At 40.9% G+C, this 18,093-nt stretch overlaps 1 protein-coding gene across 2 annotated transcripts in view; it reads left to right on the forward strand.

Moving 5' to 3' along the window:
• sptbn1 (spectrin, beta, non-erythrocytic 1) overlaps nucleotides 1-18,093 on the forward strand; it is a 223,920-nt gene that overhangs the window by 80,260 nt on the left and 125,567 nt on the right. Inside the window, exon 1 of one of the 2 annotated variants that reach the window (XM_067989008.1) lies at nucleotides 7,631-7,754. The exons of the other annotated variant lie outside the window; for it this stretch is intronic. Within the exon in view, the coding sequence (XP_067845109.1) occupies nucleotides 7,646-7,754 (109 nt within the window). The 5' untranslated portion in view covers nucleotides 7,631-7,645. Of the gene's footprint in view, nucleotides 1-7,630; nucleotides 7,755-18,093 lie in introns of those variants that run through there. 2 annotated transcript variants of the gene reach the window in all.

Here is an 18,093-nt window from a genome sequence, read left to right on the forward strand (position 1 = left end):
TTTTTGCTAACATTGCACTAATCTGCATAAATCCATTTTTGTAATGGTGAGAGCAGGCAAATAGTCTATTAATGCTTTCTACTTATATTCCACTATATTTTACTTGCATCTCTTTTTTTGTCAAATTAGCAAAGGCAAGAACTGTTAGTCCTTTAGGATGTTTTGGAGAATGGGCTTGTGGCCCAACTGACATGCTCTGTTTTGCATATCTGAACAAGTAATGGTAACACAATTTATTAACTTGCCTTTGAATCGTCCTTTTAGGACAAGTGATTTCCCCTCATTGCTCTGTGGATTCCTTTCATAAATTGCGACGGTGAAGACCTGTCCAATCAGGTTTCCTCCCCTGCCACAGCATTGAGATGGTCCTAATCAAAGTCACAAATGACAACCTATGTGACGGTGACCATGGTCATTGATCCCTCCTCATCCTTCTCAAACTGTCTACAGGCCTTTGACACAGTTGACCACACCATCCTCCTCCAATGCCTCCCTTCTGTTGTCCAGTTGAGTGGGACTAACCTTGCCTGGTTCCACTCTTGCCTATCCATTCGTAGCCAGAGATTCTCCTGCAATGGTTTCTCTTCCCGCAACTGCACTGTTGCCTCTGGAGTCCCCCAAGATCTATCCTTGGTCCCTTCCTATTTCTCAGCTACATGCTGCCCCTCAGTGATATCATCCAAAAACATTTCAGGTTTCACATCTACGCTGACAACACCCAGTGCTACCTCACCACCACCTCTCTTGCCCCCCCCCCCCCCCACCCCGGCCTATGTATTTGTCAGAATTATTGTCCGACATCCAGTCCTGGATTATACATTGGGAAGACGAAGCCATTGTCTGCAGCCCCCTCCACAAACTTAGTTCCCTGGCCACCAATTCCATCTACCTCCCTGGCCACTGTCTCAGGCTCCAACCCCATATCGACCACCATCACCAAGACCACCTACTTCCACTCCCGTAATATTGCTTGTCTCCACCTCTGCCTCAGCCCACCTGGTGTTGAAACCCTCATCCATGCTTTTATTATCTCCAGACTTGGCTATTCCAATGTTCTCCTGGCCAGCCTCCCACCCTGCACCCTCAATAAACTTAAGCTCATTCAAAACTCTGCTGCCCATATCCTAACTCGCATCAAGCTTGTTTGCCCATCACCCCTGTGCTTGCTGACTTACATGGGTTCCATGTCCACCAATGCCCAATTTTAAAATTCTCATCCTTGTGTTCAAATCCCTCCATGGCCTCATCCCTCCCTATCTTTGTAACCTTCTGCAGGCCTACACCCCTCTGAGAACTCTGTGTTCTTCCATTTCTGGCCTCTTGTGTGTCTTCCACTTTCTTCACCCCACCATTGGCGGCTGTGCCTTCAGCCGTCTAGGCCCTAAGCTCTAGAATTCCCTCCCTAAAGCTCTCCGCCTCTCCATCTCTCTCCTCCTTCAAGAAGCTTCTTAAAACCCACCTCTTTGACCAAGTTTTTGGTCACCTGTCTGAATGTCTCCTTCTTTAGCTCGGTGTCAATATTCATCTAATTATGCTTTTGTGAAGCGCCTTTGGATGTTATACTAATTAAAGGAGCTATATAAATGCAAGTTGTTGTTGAATTATATCTATCCATAGAGCCACATGTTTGTATACTTTTTGTACTTGAACACTAACTTAGTCATTTGAAACAAAATCAAGTTAATCAGAGGCTGACGGTTAATTTTTAAGTTGAGGCATCTGATATCTAACCAGATCACTCGTGCACCTATTGGTGGAGTAGTTTTACGAAGGTTTTGTTGCAGCTGGAATGTAAAATGGGGCAAGAGGAAGAAAATGAAATACAAAATGGGATTACAAAGTTTAGAAAATGCATACACAAGGTTTCATGTTTGGTGTGTGCTAGTTAGCAGATCTCAACTATGACAGCTGTGAGGTACTCAAACTGGCTTCGGTCCCTCTTGGTAGGGAAGGGAAAAAATGAGCCAGGGCTGATTGGCAACCAGCGACTTATCCTGGAACGTGTCTGTGTGCATGGACGTGGGATTGGGCTTGGCAGTGGTACCTGTTATGACTGAATAGCCTACTGACACACTCACTGTCGAGGCTAAATGTTAAGTAGTTGAAAGTATGCTGTAGTTATGAAGGACATGTATCAATGCATATTTTCTGCATTCACCTTTGAAACTCTACCAGTATTTGTAGTAATGAAGTAGCTGCATGCATGTTACATGGTGTAAAATATTAACTACAGAAGTTTTTAAGTAGCTTTTATATTGGGTTTAGTGCTAAGGCCACCAGCTCCAATGCATAGGTCTCACGTGGCTGGCAGAAATCCCTAAGTAAACTTGCTAGATTCATTAAGGCCACCAGCCAAGTATCTAGTAAAACCAGTTTCTATTGCTGTTGGCTGTGGTGAAAATATGCCTGTAGCCACGGCCTTGGCAAATTTGGCAAGTTTTACATCAGAATTGCTGCTAGCTGAGTGAGACCTGTCAATCAGGGGCTGGTGATACCCCACTAAAGCCAATGCAGCTTTAACACCAGGTCTGGCAGCAAGCAGATCTGGGGCCAGAAGATGCCCAGAAAGGTGAGTAAATTTAATTTTTTTTGGTTTCCTTGTGGGCTAGGAAGAATGGGTGCTTCTTTGGGCCCCAGAAGCAAACCATGAGCCTCCTCAGTCACGGGCTACCCTTCCCCTTCCACGACCTCCATGTCCCTGACCACCCTCCTAACCACTTACCTGTCTGCCGGAGACAGTTCCTTCAGGCCTCAGGCAGCATCCTACCACCCGAAATCCCGCTCCTGCCTGCCAGTCAGCTAGCGCTTTCCAAGAGGTGTGATATTTCTCACCTCTGCCATTACTACTACCCCCCAACTGTGCTTGCTTTACTAACCGTTTACTAACTGCTCACATCCTGTACCCATCCCATCTATGTCTGGAGCTTTCCATTAAGCGTGAGCTGTGCTTCAGGAAACTAGCTCGTAAGCAATTAAGTTCAGAGACCCAACATCAAATGAAAAGCTTTTCGGTCCTAGGTGTCCCAGAATATCCAGTTAAAATGTCATGTGACTATATTCATTGAGTAGTTCAGACAGGAAATTGCTTCCTCTTTGAGTAATTGCAATACTTCTGTTAGTTGTGTCTGTGAAAAGTTTATAGTGAATAGTTTCAAACTCCTGTTACATAAGTGTTGGTCATCTCATTACAAAAGGTTTTAACTCCTACTGAATTAATTAATTGTAACCACAGCAGCAGAATGTTTTCATTCTTTCTTGCTGCCTTTCATCTGATGAATGGATTTTTTTTTAATGATCATGATTCAATAATAGCTATAATTTTTGTATCTCCCAGAAAATTACAATTCTAAGCGTACTCTAGAGGTAATAAGGCCTAGAAATTGGTTTGTTCCGGCCTGCAGGGAACATTCCCAGCGCCAGAACAGGTAGGCACAGTATTGAGCCTTGGGTCTCACTTGCATCCCCAGGCAGCTCGTTTGAATTTTGGGCCACTGCTAGAGATGCAGGTCTGTCTTGCAAGAGAGGGGAGCAACCGTGATCGGAACGTGAGCGGTTGGGAGAATGGGCAAGGCAGTGAATGGGAGGTGGAACGGGGGGCCGGTAGCAGCCTGTGGTTTCAATGTGGAGGCGGGAAAACCACTCTTGCACCTCTCAGCTCCACATTCAGGTAAGTACTTAGTGGTGGCCTTCAGCAGTCCCTTTTAAGGATCACTGGTTAGGCTGCATGTAAACCTGGTTTTCCTGAATGCAGCCGGCCCGTTGCCAGGCAAATGAATTTGGTAAAAGGGCCCACCAAATTGGGTGCCTTGGTGCCCATTTTATGCCCGTAAAATGGGTACAGCATTGGTGAATTTCCAGGCCTAAATGTCTGGAGTGGATGTTGAATTTACTTTTGTTTAAAAAATTTAAATCTGACTTGTGGATGAAGTGAATTGATATTTAATAGCTTAAACAGATCCCAAACAAAAGAGCTTACGGAGTAAAAACATAAAATGCCTAAAGTGTACCACAATGCTGATAAGTGTTAAATCCCAAAAGTTCCCATCTTTCTCTTTCAGATGCTGACTGACCTGTACGCATTTTCTGCTTTTATTTCAGATTGCCAGTATTCATGGTTTTTCTTTTTATCTCTATAAAATAAATGTATTACTTATTATTGAAGGGGAAAGAAACTCTTAAGCGAAGACACATGAGGGTCTTGTGATCGACCAACGTTATTGTTGCATGACAGTAATAATCAAAAATTAGCACTTGATTGAGGGATGACATTCAGTAAGAGAAAAATTAGATTATAATGTTTTGAATAGCACAGAAGTTGCAGTTAACTGCTTTTGTGATGATGCAAAACATAAAATATAATACAGCATTATATTCCTAAAAAAGCATCTACCAACTGTACTGATGTAATCAGATGCTTCTATTATATACCAACTTCTTTCATTGTGTACTGTCATATTAAGAAGCTAAAATTGTCCCTTTATTGGTAAGAAATCCTTTTGTAAAAGTAATGGATATGATGCCACACATACCTTAGGTTTTAAAATCTGGTCAGAAAAATTAAAGCCCAAATCCTATATTAATGCAAACACTGAAAGACTTCATATTTTTGCCTTGTGTTTTACTAATACCACGTTCCCTCCTCCGCTCACCAGTGCCATGTATCATTCTCCATTTGGGAATGCAGATACTTTCTTCTGTTACCCTCTATTAATACTGCTCCATAACCCAACTCTACAGAAGGGCTTGAGATTTGTTGAAGCAGTTTGTTACATATATGACACAAAGGACAGATATGATGGTTAGATCAATACCCTTTTTCTACTTTCTTTCAAGCATTTCAAACCTTCCAGGTACCTGCACTAACAAAGTTTGATGAGGTCAGCCTAGGCTCTGGTAGCACTCTCGCCTCTGAGCCAGAAGGTTGTGGGTCCATGTCCCACTCCAGAGAGTTGAGCACACAATCTAGGCTGACAATGAGGGAGTGTTGCATTGTTGGAAGTGTTGTCTTTTGGATGAGACGTTAAACCGAGGCCGTATCTGTCCTCTCAGGTGGACGTAAAAGATCCAATGGCACTATTCCAAGAAGAGCAGTGGAGTTCTCCCCGGTGTCCTGGCCAATATTTATCCCTTAACCAACATCACTAAAACAGATTAACCGATCATTATCTCATTTCTGTTTGTTGGACCTTGCTGTGTGCAAATTGGCTACTGTGTTTTCCCCTACATTATAACAGCAACTACACTTCAAAAACTACTTCATTGGCTGTAAAGTGCTTTAGGAAGTCCTGAGGTCATGAAAGGCACTATATAAATGTAATTTCTTTCTTTATTTCTTTTATCCATTGATCTATGAAGTGGTGTCTCCATGCTCAGTGTTAGCACTCTTGCCTCTGAATCCGAAGGCCTAGTGTTCAACCTAAATCAGCAAATCAGAGTAGCTGGTCGTTCAGTTCAGTTGCTGTAAGTAGGATTTTGCTGTGTGCAAATTGGCTGCTATGTTTGTCGACTAAACTTTTTTTTAAAGAAGTAATTCATTGGTTGCGAAGCACTTTAGGATGTCCTGAGGATGTGAAAGATGCTATATAATTGCAAATTCTTTCTTTGCGGTATATACGTCAAATATTTATTTAATCTTAACAATAGGTTCTCTTAATGAGACCTGGTACCAATCTAGCAATTTATTTCTATTTATCTACATTTTGTTTGGATTGTAAATTGCTGTAGCAGATGTGATAATGTATTTATATTCTTTGAGTTTGCACCATTTAAAATGAGGATACTTCTTTGTGTGTGTGTATGAATTTTTGTTCTCAACAGGATGAGGGGTGTTAATGTTGGAGAATGGAACTCTTTTCCAACACTTCTAGATTGAATGTAAAGTAAAGCTTTTTCTGCTCTGGCTCTGCAATGTGCCACAGTCCCAGACTCAGAAGAACAAGCCATGTTGTGCCAAGGTCACATTTTCCATTTTCCATTTCCCACCCAGCCACCTTGTGATTTCTGTAGCTGCTGTTACGTTGTGCAAGACCTATGCTAAAAAACAGTTTTCCTGGCAACCGGTTTCATTGAATCCTAGCATCGGTTTCATACAATGTGAAAGCAATTTCTGGGTAAGATTTCCAATTAGCTCCTATTTAGGAATTGGATGGCGGATGGCCAGAACTAATTTTGCGTGGGACTCGCACCACAGAGATACAAGATTCTCATCCCATCACTCTGGGCCCAGATGTGAAAAGCGACTGGACCCACTCAGTTCCTTGAAAAAAGACAATACTTTTTAAATGTTTGCTGACTGGTCTAAGGCTAGAACCGTAAGTCTTCAGAACATAATATAAAAGAATATTCCTTAAATGCTTTATTTTATTGTTTTCTCTTCACATTCCTATCGTCGTACAAAAACTTGGGTAGATTTTTTTTGTGGAGATAGGATGGGTGGGTCTAAAAAAGAATCTGGGAAGCGGGATTACAGTGTAAAGAGGCAGGGAACAAATTTGTGGAGAAGGAATAAATGAAGGCTGATTTTTATTTGGAGGTAAATGGATCTTAAGAGCTTTGGATGTAATGTTTCCTCAGTTTGTTATTTATGATAATGGTAGGGGCGCTGGCCCCTGCATTCAGCCAATCACGATTTACACCCTGCCACATTTTGCATAGAACCTCAAAAAAGCTAAAGCAGGCCTTGCAGTCTTGAAACCACTACTTTGTTTCTGAAAATTTTAAATGGCTATCAGTATTTTAAGAGTTAAGAATTTATCAGTTTTCATTGATGTACTGATTGTAGCAGAACAGACTAAGACATGAGACTGTGATGTATAATCCCACTTTCAAATGATTCCAGAAGTTTAATAGTAATGTTGACATGTTTGCAATATTGCTATATAGTGTGTGGAATGCAGATGAAAGGAAATTCTTTCCCCTTCCCATGTGATGGAAATCTGAGACTTTTCCGTTACATGAGCACTTAAACAAGAGATTGTAATTCTACCAGTTTTTAAGGAGGGTCCATTACAGGAAGTACTTTATTGTTTGTTTTTGTAGAAAAAGATTCATATTTGTTTTGTAAAAAGAGGAAAATTGAAGATTTTGTTTACTCTAGTGTGTGCACAAAGAACAACTGTTTTTCCAACAGTTACTTGATTTTTTTTTAACTGTTGCACACCTTTTGTAAACCCCTCTTCATTTTTTTGCAAGTGGTACATTCCCACTCCATGCTGCTCTTATGTTAATAGTGACATCATTCAAACTGTGACTGCCTACTGATTAAATTACATTGCAGACTGGAGTAATGTGAAGGTGTGCTTGTTGGCTTCAGAAAGAAGGAAGATTAGCTGTGGGCTTGTGCTTAGTGGGTGTGCCATTCAGTCTTTGAAATTCAGAGCTGCTAGTTAAAATAGTCTGGAGACTAACAGAGTGAAAGCCACACGATCAAAAACCAACATGCTGCTGATCTATAGCTGATGCCCTTTTACACCATCAACCTATACTGCTAGGGCGTGCTGGATTTCTGTTTACTTAAGAAGCTTGCTTGTTGCTGGTTACAGGAACAGTGGCCAGCATTTCTGTAAGAGGTTGTGGCTGATTGAGTGTACAGGAGGATTACTTTCCTCTTTTTTTACTGTATTGCACTTTAATTTATTGCTACCAAATGGAAGTACGGAGGACATCCAGCATATCAGGACCATTATCTGCTGGCTTTCCTGCTCAGCTGCCATACAATTACAATCAGCTGGAAGGAAGATTCAAGCAGCTTCAAGGTAAGAGTGCCAAGCCAGTGTTAGTGCCGTTGCTAAGATCCCCGTGAACTCCAGTTAGCAGGTGCAGTAACCATGTGGTGCCATAAGTGTTTTAGCTAATTGCATTTTTTTTAAGTGATAAATTTTTCTAAAGCATCTGGCACCAGGCGAGGAATTAATGAATGCTGATAAGTTGCACTTTTTAAAACAGAAGTCAGAATGAGAGCAACTGCTAGATTCATAGAGATCATATAACGCTATTCAACCCTCCCTCTATTTAGCCTTAAATGTGATAACAGGACATTTTGGAAGCTGAGCTGCTGAGAACAATAGAGGAAGAAAAGAGGGAGTGGTCTTTTTTTTAGATCTCTTGTGGAATTCCCAAATTTTGCAATGCCATTTAATCTTGCGGGAACTAGGCTTTGCTCTCTGCTTCAGACTGTGAAAGGACTCCCTTGTTCTTTAGCAACCCTTTGAAATATTTAGCACTACCACATAAATTATAAACAGGAGAAGAAAGATGACTGAAGCCATGATAATTGTGTTCCTGACAATTACGTCTTTGAGCTTGAAATGACCGAAAGGAGCTTTTTTTTTTCTTATAGTTCTGATTAATTTTTTTTGCTGGGAGAAAGGAGATTAAAAACAATTTAGCAACTAACTGTAGGACGCTCGGTCGACTGTATGATCTGGAAAGCTGATGTTTCATTAGCTGAAAGAAAAACTGCTTCCTAACTGTTTAAAATTTGAGCAACCAAACTTGGCCATCATTTGCCCGCTCCTGCTGTAAAAATGTTCTCAAACATTCCCCTGATGGCTTCATGAGTTTATCCACTGATAAGCCATTGCTGACCAGGAAGGTCCCTGGGGTTTTCAGTGGTCTCTGGCAAGTAGACTGATCTCAGCTCGGAGTTTCTTGCCTGTTGGTTGGAAACGGAAAATCAAACCGGGTTCCTACTTCTTGTTGCTCTCGAACGGCCAATAACCCCTCATTTTTGTTGCAATGTTGCTGCAGCAATGGTGTTGTTATACTTGTTTTTAAACTGTATTGACTGTTTTACAGTTTTCAAGGAGATACAACAGGATGTGGTTTTTTTTAAGGCAGTATTTGTATGATGCTGGTTAATGACATTTATACTACCAGCTATTAAATTGATTTGAATCTCTGCTTCTCTTAATGGCTTGTGGCAGTGTTCTACTGAACCATACCGTACAGGAAGGTCACCAGTTCAATCCCTGGTCTGTGCTAAGACCTATCCAATTTATTTTACGGGGTTGTTTCTGACGGCAAGGGCAGCTCGGGAGTAATACTATAAAGTATATATGATCTGGACGGGCACGACAACACTTTGCAGTCGACACAAAAATAGGGAGTGTTACCAACAGTGAAGAGTATTGTAAGTGACGAGGACATAGGGTAATAGAATGGGCAAATCGATGTAATGTGAAATTTAATATGAAAAAATATGAGGTGATACATTTTTGGATGAAGAATGAGAGTGAATATACATTAAAATTTTAAGAAGAGTAGAGGAACAGATTACCTGCGAAACTTAGCCATGATAGGCAATGCTCAACATGGCTTTAGAAATCAGGTCATTTTTAACAAACCTGATCCACTTTTTTGAAGAAGTCATTGCAACAGTACATCAGGGAGATCCTGTAGATATAGGAACATAGGAACAGGAGTAGGCCATTCAGCCCCTCGTGCCTGCTCCACCATTTGATAAGATCATGGCTGATCTGTGATCTAACTCCATATACCTGCCTTTGGCCCATATTCCTTAATACCTTTGGTTGCCAAAAAGCTATCTATCTCAGATTTAAATTTAACAATTGAGCTAGCATCAATTGCCGTTTGCAGAAGAGAGTTCCAAACTTCTACCACCCTTTGTGTGTAGAAATGTTTTCTAATCTCACTCCTGAAAGGTCTGGCTCTAATTTTTAGACTGTGCCCCCTACTCCTAGAATCCCCAACCAGCAGAAATAGTTTCTCTCTATCCACCCTCTCTGTTCTCCTTAATATCTTATAAAGTTCGATCAGATCACCCCTCAACCTTCTAAACTCCAGAGAATGCAACCCCAATTTGTGTAATCTCTCCTCGTAACTTAACCCTTGAAGTCCGGGTATCATTCTAGTAAACCTACGCTGCACTCCCTCCAAGGCCAATATGTCTTTCCGAAGGTGCGGTGCCCAGAACTGCTCACTGTACTTCAGGTGCGGTCTAACCAGGGTTTTGTATAGCTGCAGCATAACTTCTGCCACCTTGTACTCTAACTTGGATTTCCAAAAGCTTTCTTTAAAGTGCCACATGAGACCCTGTGATAAAATTATGTCTCATATGCCCAAGGGTTCAATGGTGTATCCCCTCCGTTACATTTATTAACAAATTGGAGCAGGGCACAAATAGTGCAGTTAGTAAATTCACAAATGATACTAAATTGTGCGGTAGAGTCAAGTTCTTTGAAAAGGAAATAAATTATACACTACGACTGGAGTTGGATAGATTGGGGAAGTGAGCCCTAGTTTAGCAGATGTCCTTCTTTGTAGATGAGTGTTCATTTATCTATCAAGTATAACATTGGCGGGTGTAGATTAACGATAACAGGAAGGGAGACTTAAGAGTGGTGGTGAGCACTCTAAAGGTTCAAGCTCATGTTGAGCAGCTGCGGCCAAAACAAACGGGGTACTGGGCCGTATTGCCCGCGCTGTTCAGCATAAAACTAGGACGACAATAATAGTTATATAAGGCTTTGGTGAAGCCTCATTTTGAGTACCGTGTCCCATTTTGGTCCCCATACCTCGAGGAGGACATGTTAGCTCCAGAGTAGGTGCAGAGAAGGGCACTGAGCATGATCCCCCAGTCGAAGTACATTGAGTCATGGAGATAGTCATCATGCCTTGGTTTTGAATTCACTAGTGAGGTGTAGACTTAGAGGGGATGTGTTTTGGGTTTTTGAAATTATTAAGAGAATCATTGATGTACAAGTCAATAGATTGTTTGCAGTCGTGCGGCCAGATAGAACTAGGGGCCAACTATTTAAATTGAGAAAGCAGCAAATCAGGTTGGATGTGCGGGAACTTTATTTTGCTCAGAGGGTGATTGATTTTTGGAACAGTATTGAGCGCTGATAGTGAGGACTGGCTCCTTGCAGTCCCTCAAGATGATGTAGATACATTTTTGGAAAACAACAAGGTCATAGCAGAAGGAATGCAATATTTTGGGTAATAACCAATGGGTTATAGCTTCCCAAGGCTTCTCTGATTGCGTTTGAGGGGTCGGAGAGGAATTTTTGCAAGAGGTTTTTTGAATTTTGCCTCTACCAGGAGGTGGGGATGAAGGAACGGTGGTGATACAGGGATGAGTCCAGTAAAAAGTAGAGCAAGCTTGTATGGAGCTGTGGAGTTGATCAAGTTAACTTAATAAAAAACTATGGGAGCCTAGGTTTTATAAATAGGTACATAGAGTACAAAAGCAATGCAATGCTAAATCTATACAAATCATCGATTTAGGCTGCAATTTTGGGAGCATTACTTAAGACTTTGGAGAGAGTGTAGAAGAGATTCACTAAAATGATATCAGATCAAATTCTTCAGTTATGAGGGGAAACCGGTTCTCTATCAGGATAAAGAAAGTTAAGAGGAGATCTGATAGAGGTGTTAAAAATTAAGAGGTTTTAGTGAGGTGAATCATTTTTTCCCAATTTCACCATTAGGTGAGTTGCTAACTGGAAGGCACAAATTTAAGATCATCACCGAAAGGATGCAGGGAGAGGATAGAAGAATGTTTTTTCACACAGTTGTTAGGATATAGAATGCCCTACCACAAACAATGGTGGGAGCAGAACCCATAATAGCTTTTGAAAGAGAAGTGGATGAGGATGTGAAAAATAAAAAATTTAAAAGGATATGGGAAAAGGATAGGTTGGGAATATATACATAGCTCTTTTAGAGCGAGCACAGGTGCAGTGGGCTGTATGGTGCTTTCTGTGCTGTAAAAGCCTTGATTCTAATGACCCAGCTGTGTGCTATCAGTGACACTAAAACCTCCTTCACTGTGAAGAGGCGTCCAATCTCTGGTTGCTAGCAGTATAGTCCCAGCCAGATTGTCAAACTTGTGAAACATAGTTTTCAATTAACTGTGCACACACAAATCAAGTATTCAGTTGCTCCCTTGGTGCTGATTGTTTCCCATAGGAAACAGTTATGTAGTGTGAATGGGGTGATGGTTTGTTTTTAAGTTTTAAAATCTCTTAACTTTGACTAGTCAGTCTGCCTTTGCCTAAAACAGACAGTGTACATCTGGTGCTTGTACCTAACTGTTAAAGTACACATTGCTTGCTGTGCCTTTAAGCCATAAGATATAATTTGAAAAAAATGTTGCCTTTAGATGAGATCCTTGTTACTGTCTAATTAGCTCAGCTTGTAGCATGTCAGTGTAACAGCTAGTAAATTGAAATGGTATTTCTATGCGAAAATTGAGATGGAGCCATTCATGAGTGAATTACTGCATATTCCTCACCTACAACAATGGACATTGTAGAAAAGCCCTGGCAATACCAGACGTTGTGTATTTTTACTAGTGCAACACTGAGGATGCCCTGAAAGGAAATGTGCATCCTTTTTGATTAGCTCAGTATGTAAACAGAGGGCATGGGTATTATGTGGATGAAGGTTGTTAATATGTAGCCTCTGACCACTTTAAAATGAATGTTTTTTTTTAGTTAGTTATATTTCTGTAGTTTCCTACTCCTCTTTCCCCTTCCATAATATTTTTAAAAAAACATATAACATGCTATTCTCGTTCAGGAAAGCATGGAGAGTCCCACCCAGATGGTATCAATCCTGTTGCTATTTGACCTGGCAGGAAGTCGCCTCAGTAAAGTAGGAAGGAAACTGAACCTACTTCCTGGGAATGATGTGCTACTATGTTGAGGTCCAGAATGGTTCCTAATTAGGGAGAAATCCAGTCCCCAGTCAATAGTATAACAATCCCAAAGCGGTCATGTTTAGTCTTTAGAGATTTAGTTTGGGTTCCAAATTCTGTGCTCGTCATATATGTGTATGCATTATGTGGAGAATTTTACAATGCATTCAACTTAGCAAGTTTAGCAGTTTTTGTCAGTGTACAGCCGAAACCTTATCGCATCAACTCTAAACTTAATTAACTTGGGTGTAAAGGTCCAAATTGTCTGAAATGAAGCAGGATAAGGTCTGCCTCATCCTGCTTTTTTCCGTTGTCAGATCAGACATATATTGCATTTACACTATAACTGCAGCACCAACGCAAAACAAAAATGCCTTGCACTGCAGCTAAAGTTGTAGTGAAAATGCACTCTTAATATGGTCAGTTTAAAAAAAACAGCAGTGAATATATTTTAGGGAGTTAAGTATCCAAGTAACCTTGATTAGGAAACCTTAGTAGCTCTGTTTCTCAGGTGTTAGAACGAACTACAGGGGCATGACACGATCACATTCAGGCCTGCATATTGTCATTGGGTGCCTGTTGATCCACTTTGGCCTGGCAGTTAGGTGGAACATACTACAACTATGGATAGTTGCATAATTGTGGAATGCCATTGATGATGATTGCAGCCCAGATTGCCGCCCTCCCTTGAGGAAGGAAACATGGTACACAATCCTCAAGAATAAAATAAGTGCATTTATGTGAACCCTTAAGGTACATATCACAGTGCTTCATGTACATTACTTTTGAAATGCAGTGACTGTTATGTAGAGAAATGAGGCAGCCATTGTGCACACAGCCATATCCTACAAACAATGGTGATATAAATTACCATATGTCTTTAATGTATTTCTGATGGTGTTGGTTGAGAGAGAAATGTTGGCCCATGTTGGAAGAACTTCCCACTCTTCAGTAGTGTATTGGGTCTTTAATGTACACCTTGAACCATTAGAACAGTACATGGAGTGTTGATTTTTAATGTCTCATCTATTTTTCGAAGTTGGGGTGAGAACACTATTTTGAAAGTGCACTGTACAATGGACTCTGACTGTACATTCACACTCCACGTGTTTAGTGTTGGTACAAAGCTGTTTTGGTTCTGCACCAATGCTAAACTTGGAATATGAATTGGGTATCAAGCTGAACTGACTGATGGGAAGCAGAGTGATACTGCCTCCGCACCCCCCCCCACCCCAGAGATTCAGGCTAAGTTTATACTAAAACTACAGCATTTGTTCCGATGCTTTAGTTATTGTGGGAACTCACCCTAAGAGAAATGGATCAGTCCAGAAGAGAAAAGATTTATAGACTCCAGATCTGAGATTTACAGAAGATATGGATCCTTACTGATGTCAGTTGTGCCTAATTGTTAGCAAACTTGCCTCTTAAGTCAGAAAGTTGTGTGTTTGAACTCCAAATCAGGACTTAAGCCATAAAGGTTGACACTCCAGTGCACTACTGCACTTCTGAGTGGTTTTGAGGATAGCAGGGCAAATTAACTCCCCAAAGTGTAATATTACAGGAGTATAAGTTATTGAAAAAATGTAACAAATTTTGATTTGCCAGAGTCTTTCCGTCTATTCCTTTTTTAAAAACTAAATAAACTGGAAATAACTAGGATCAGGCTGAACCAGATGGTTCACAACCTCGGCGTCCTATTTGACGCTGAGCTGAGCTTCCGACCCCATATCCTCTCCATCACAAAGACCGACTACTTCCACCTCCCGTAACGTCGCCTGTCTCCACCCCTGCCTCAGCTCATCTGCTGCTGAAACACTCATCCATGCTTTTGTTACATCCAGACTCGAATATTCCAATGCTCTCGTGCTTGGCCTCCCATCTTCCACCCTTCATAAATTTGAGCTCAAACTAAACACTGCTGCCTGTATCCTAACTCACACCAAGTCCCGTTCACCCATCACCCCTGTTCTTTGCTGACCTACATTGGCTCCCAGTCCACCAACGCCTCAATTTTAAAATTCTCACACCAGTGTTTTGAATCACTCCATGGCCTGGCCCCTCCCTATCTCTGTAACCCTCTGCAGCCCTTTGCGAACTCTGCGTTCCTCCAACTCTGGCCTCTTGTGCATCCCCCATTTCCTTCGACACTCCATTGGCAGTCGTACCTTCAGCGTCTAGACCCTAAACTCTGGAATTCCCTCCCTAAACCTCCCCACCGCTCCTCCTTTAAGATGCTCCTTAAAACCTACCTGTTTAACCAACCTTTCAGTCACCCAACCTAATATCTCCTTTGGCTCGTGTCAATTTTTGTCTTGGAACATTTTACTGTGTTAAAGACACTATGTAAATGCAAGTTCTTGTTGTTGATTAACTTAGATATTTATTTTTTCCTAAACAATGCTGGAAGGAACTCACACAAAGTAAGTTTGAACATTTTTAATTCAGTTCTTAGTGGACACGAGTTAATGCAAAAACTACACATGATCTGGTACTAATTGGAAGCTGTAACATTAGTAAATGGAAAAATTCATGTTAATGGAATTAAGATTCTCCCCTTAAATTAGGATTTTTATGGCAGTGTGTACAGGAAATTGGGGAAATTGGCTGGGAGAAGTTGTGGTAAGGGAGTGAAGTTAATATGCAGTTACTAAAATAAAGCGATTGCTCAAGTATTGAGTGTAATGTCCATCTTTGCTGATTGTAATTCAGCTTCCTTACACAATACAGCACAGGAACTCCTGCAAGCCAATTACCTAACTGATATCATTGGCTGTCGCTGTTTAACTAGGATGTAATCAAAAAGTAGAAAAATTATATTCCCACAAATGAGATATTAAATTTAGTCCTAAAGTGTTTGGAGGATGATTGTGCAGAGGAATGTAACACTTCACACTTTTGCCATTCATTGTCAGCATCCAAAATCTAGGATAAAGGTAGTATGAGAATAAAGTTCTGTACACACTGCCATAAAAATCCTAATTTAAGGGGAGAATCTTAATTCCATTAACATGAATTTTTCCATTTACTAATGTTACAGCTTCCAATTAGTACCAGATTATGTGTAGTTTTTGATTAACTCGTGTCCACTAAGGACTGAATTAAAAATGTTCAAACTTACTTTGTGTTAGTTCCTTCCAGCCATTGTAAAGAGATGACTTTAACCCCATTGATTTCAGACCCAGGTATTAGATCTGAAAGTACTGCATACTGCCCAATCCCCCAACTATTTCTAATTCTTTTTTAATTGTTTCATTTTTTTTAAAGAGTTACTGATAATGAAATTTCCTCCATTGAGGAAAAAGCATGATATGGCATTGCAAGCTGTTCAGTTTTTGAATCTCGCTCTTCAAAATAACACTTCATTTTTGATTCTTCCATTGTTCCACAAGAAGCTGGATGGGCACTTTATGGGATTCTGTTTTATCTGTGAATTCTAACTTGCCGTAATAACTTTACCAGAGAATGTCATAAACATTTCCCCTCATTAGACACCAGGTTACTTTTGAAAGTAGACAATTGACTCGTCTCATTTAAATGATCAGAAATAGTTATATATGACCGTTGAAATATCAGTGCACGTGCCCACTGGCTCATTCTGGAAGCTCTTGCCAACCAGTTGCACTACAGGATGTACTCTGCTTTACCTTCATGTGTGAATTCTGTTTTCATCACTGTTTTGTTTACAGTTATGTAACTTGATACTCTCCCCTTTTCATGTTTCTCATTAACTTCTTCAGCGCTTCTGCAGGAATTGGCTTCAATGTAGAGCGTTACTAAATGGATTGAGCTGTAAAGTAGAAACTTGTCACCTCAGTAACTTTTCACCAAAATTGAAAAGGGATTTTCCTTCATCGCTCTTGATTCCTTCAAAAATGGAAACCATGCTTGGAAATAGGTAATGGGAGATTGGAACTGAGTTGATTTGCTGTGGCATACTCAGTAATCTGACACCTCAGATAGACAGGTCTGCAGTATTCCAGGGCACTGTTTGCAATTGATTAACCAGCCTCATTTATGGGTCTGGGATTCATTTCATTCTGCTCCAGGTAAACTTACAAGTCAGTGCCCAAATTAGTACCGTGGTTCTAGCTGGATAAACAGCAGGAAACTTGCCAGTGCTGGTAAGCTGTGAAGTTTTAGCTGACTAAGTTTCAGCAATACCTGTACACATAATTCGCGATTCTTAAATCTTGTCAACCTGCTTCTAAGTTCTTTGGTCTTAGGTAAGTTGAATGTGTCCCTATGGGAAGAGAGTGTGTGCTCCATATCAAGTAAACAGATTATACATGTATTGATTTTTCAGTAGCTTGATTTAGAAACTCGTAAGCATATTGGTAGGTTTTCAGCTGACCAAAAAATAACTTGCATAAGCTTTAACAGAAAGTTAAATTACTCTGTGTTGTTGGACGCTGGTACAGTTTTGTTTTAATGGTGGGAACTTTCTACTTGTACATAATTACTAATTTAACTCTGGAAATATTCAGTTTACTGGTGCTATGTGGGGGAAACACGTCAAATTCTTAAATTGGGGATTCTTTGAAAAATAATTTCTCCAACAATCAAGTCAGGTAAACCCTACCAAATTGATGAGAAGTATGACAACTTACCTGCTCACTGCAGTGGTTCACACCATTGTCTGCCTTAGGTAAATGCTCAGATGATGTAAAGTGACATTTAGCTAACCTTAGTGCCCATGTTTTTTTTTAATGCAAATGGAATTACTTGTGATGTAGACCTGTCAGTCATCCTTCAATAGCCCCAGCTATAATCCTCTGTGCACCAATGCGATTAATAGTTCAGAGAAAAACAGTGCTGAGGTTTCCCATCAGCCTTGTCCTTGCCGACCCCTATTGGCTTCCCATGCCTCGATGCATCGACTGTAAATTCCTGGTCTACAAATTCCCAATTTCCTCCCTTCTCACTGCATACATGATTGCACCCTTGACTCTTCCAAGTCTGATCTACAGTACACTCCCGTTGCTCTCCTATTGGTGGCAGAGCTTTCAGTCATCTTGCCCTCGTATTTTGGAACTCAGTCTCTAAACCCCTTCCCCATGCTGCATCTCTTCTCACCTTCAAAATCCTCCTTAAAGCATACCTCTTTGCCCATGCTTCCGGCTACCTCAAGTAATTGACCTCATAGAATCATATAAAACTTACCGCACAGAAGGAGGCCGTTTGGCCCATCGTGTCTATGCCGGCCGAAAAATAGCCATCCAGCCTAATCCTACTTTCCAGTTCTTGATCCATAGCCTTGTAGGTTACGGCACTTCAAGTGCATATCCAAGCACCTTTTAAATGTGATGAGGGTTTCTGCCTCTACCACCCTTCCAGGCAGTGAGTTCCAGACCCCTACCACCCTCTGGGTGAAAACATTTTTCCTTGTGCTCATGCTCCTTCTCCTTCTCTTCCTCCTACTCAGCTCCAAATCC

Source organism: Heptranchias perlo, chromosome 8, assembly GCF_035084215.1.
Source record: "Heptranchias perlo isolate sHepPer1 chromosome 8, sHepPer1.hap1, whole genome shotgun sequence".
Lineage (NCBI taxonomy): Eukaryota > Metazoa > Chordata > Chondrichthyes > Hexanchiformes > Hexanchidae > Heptranchias > Heptranchias perlo.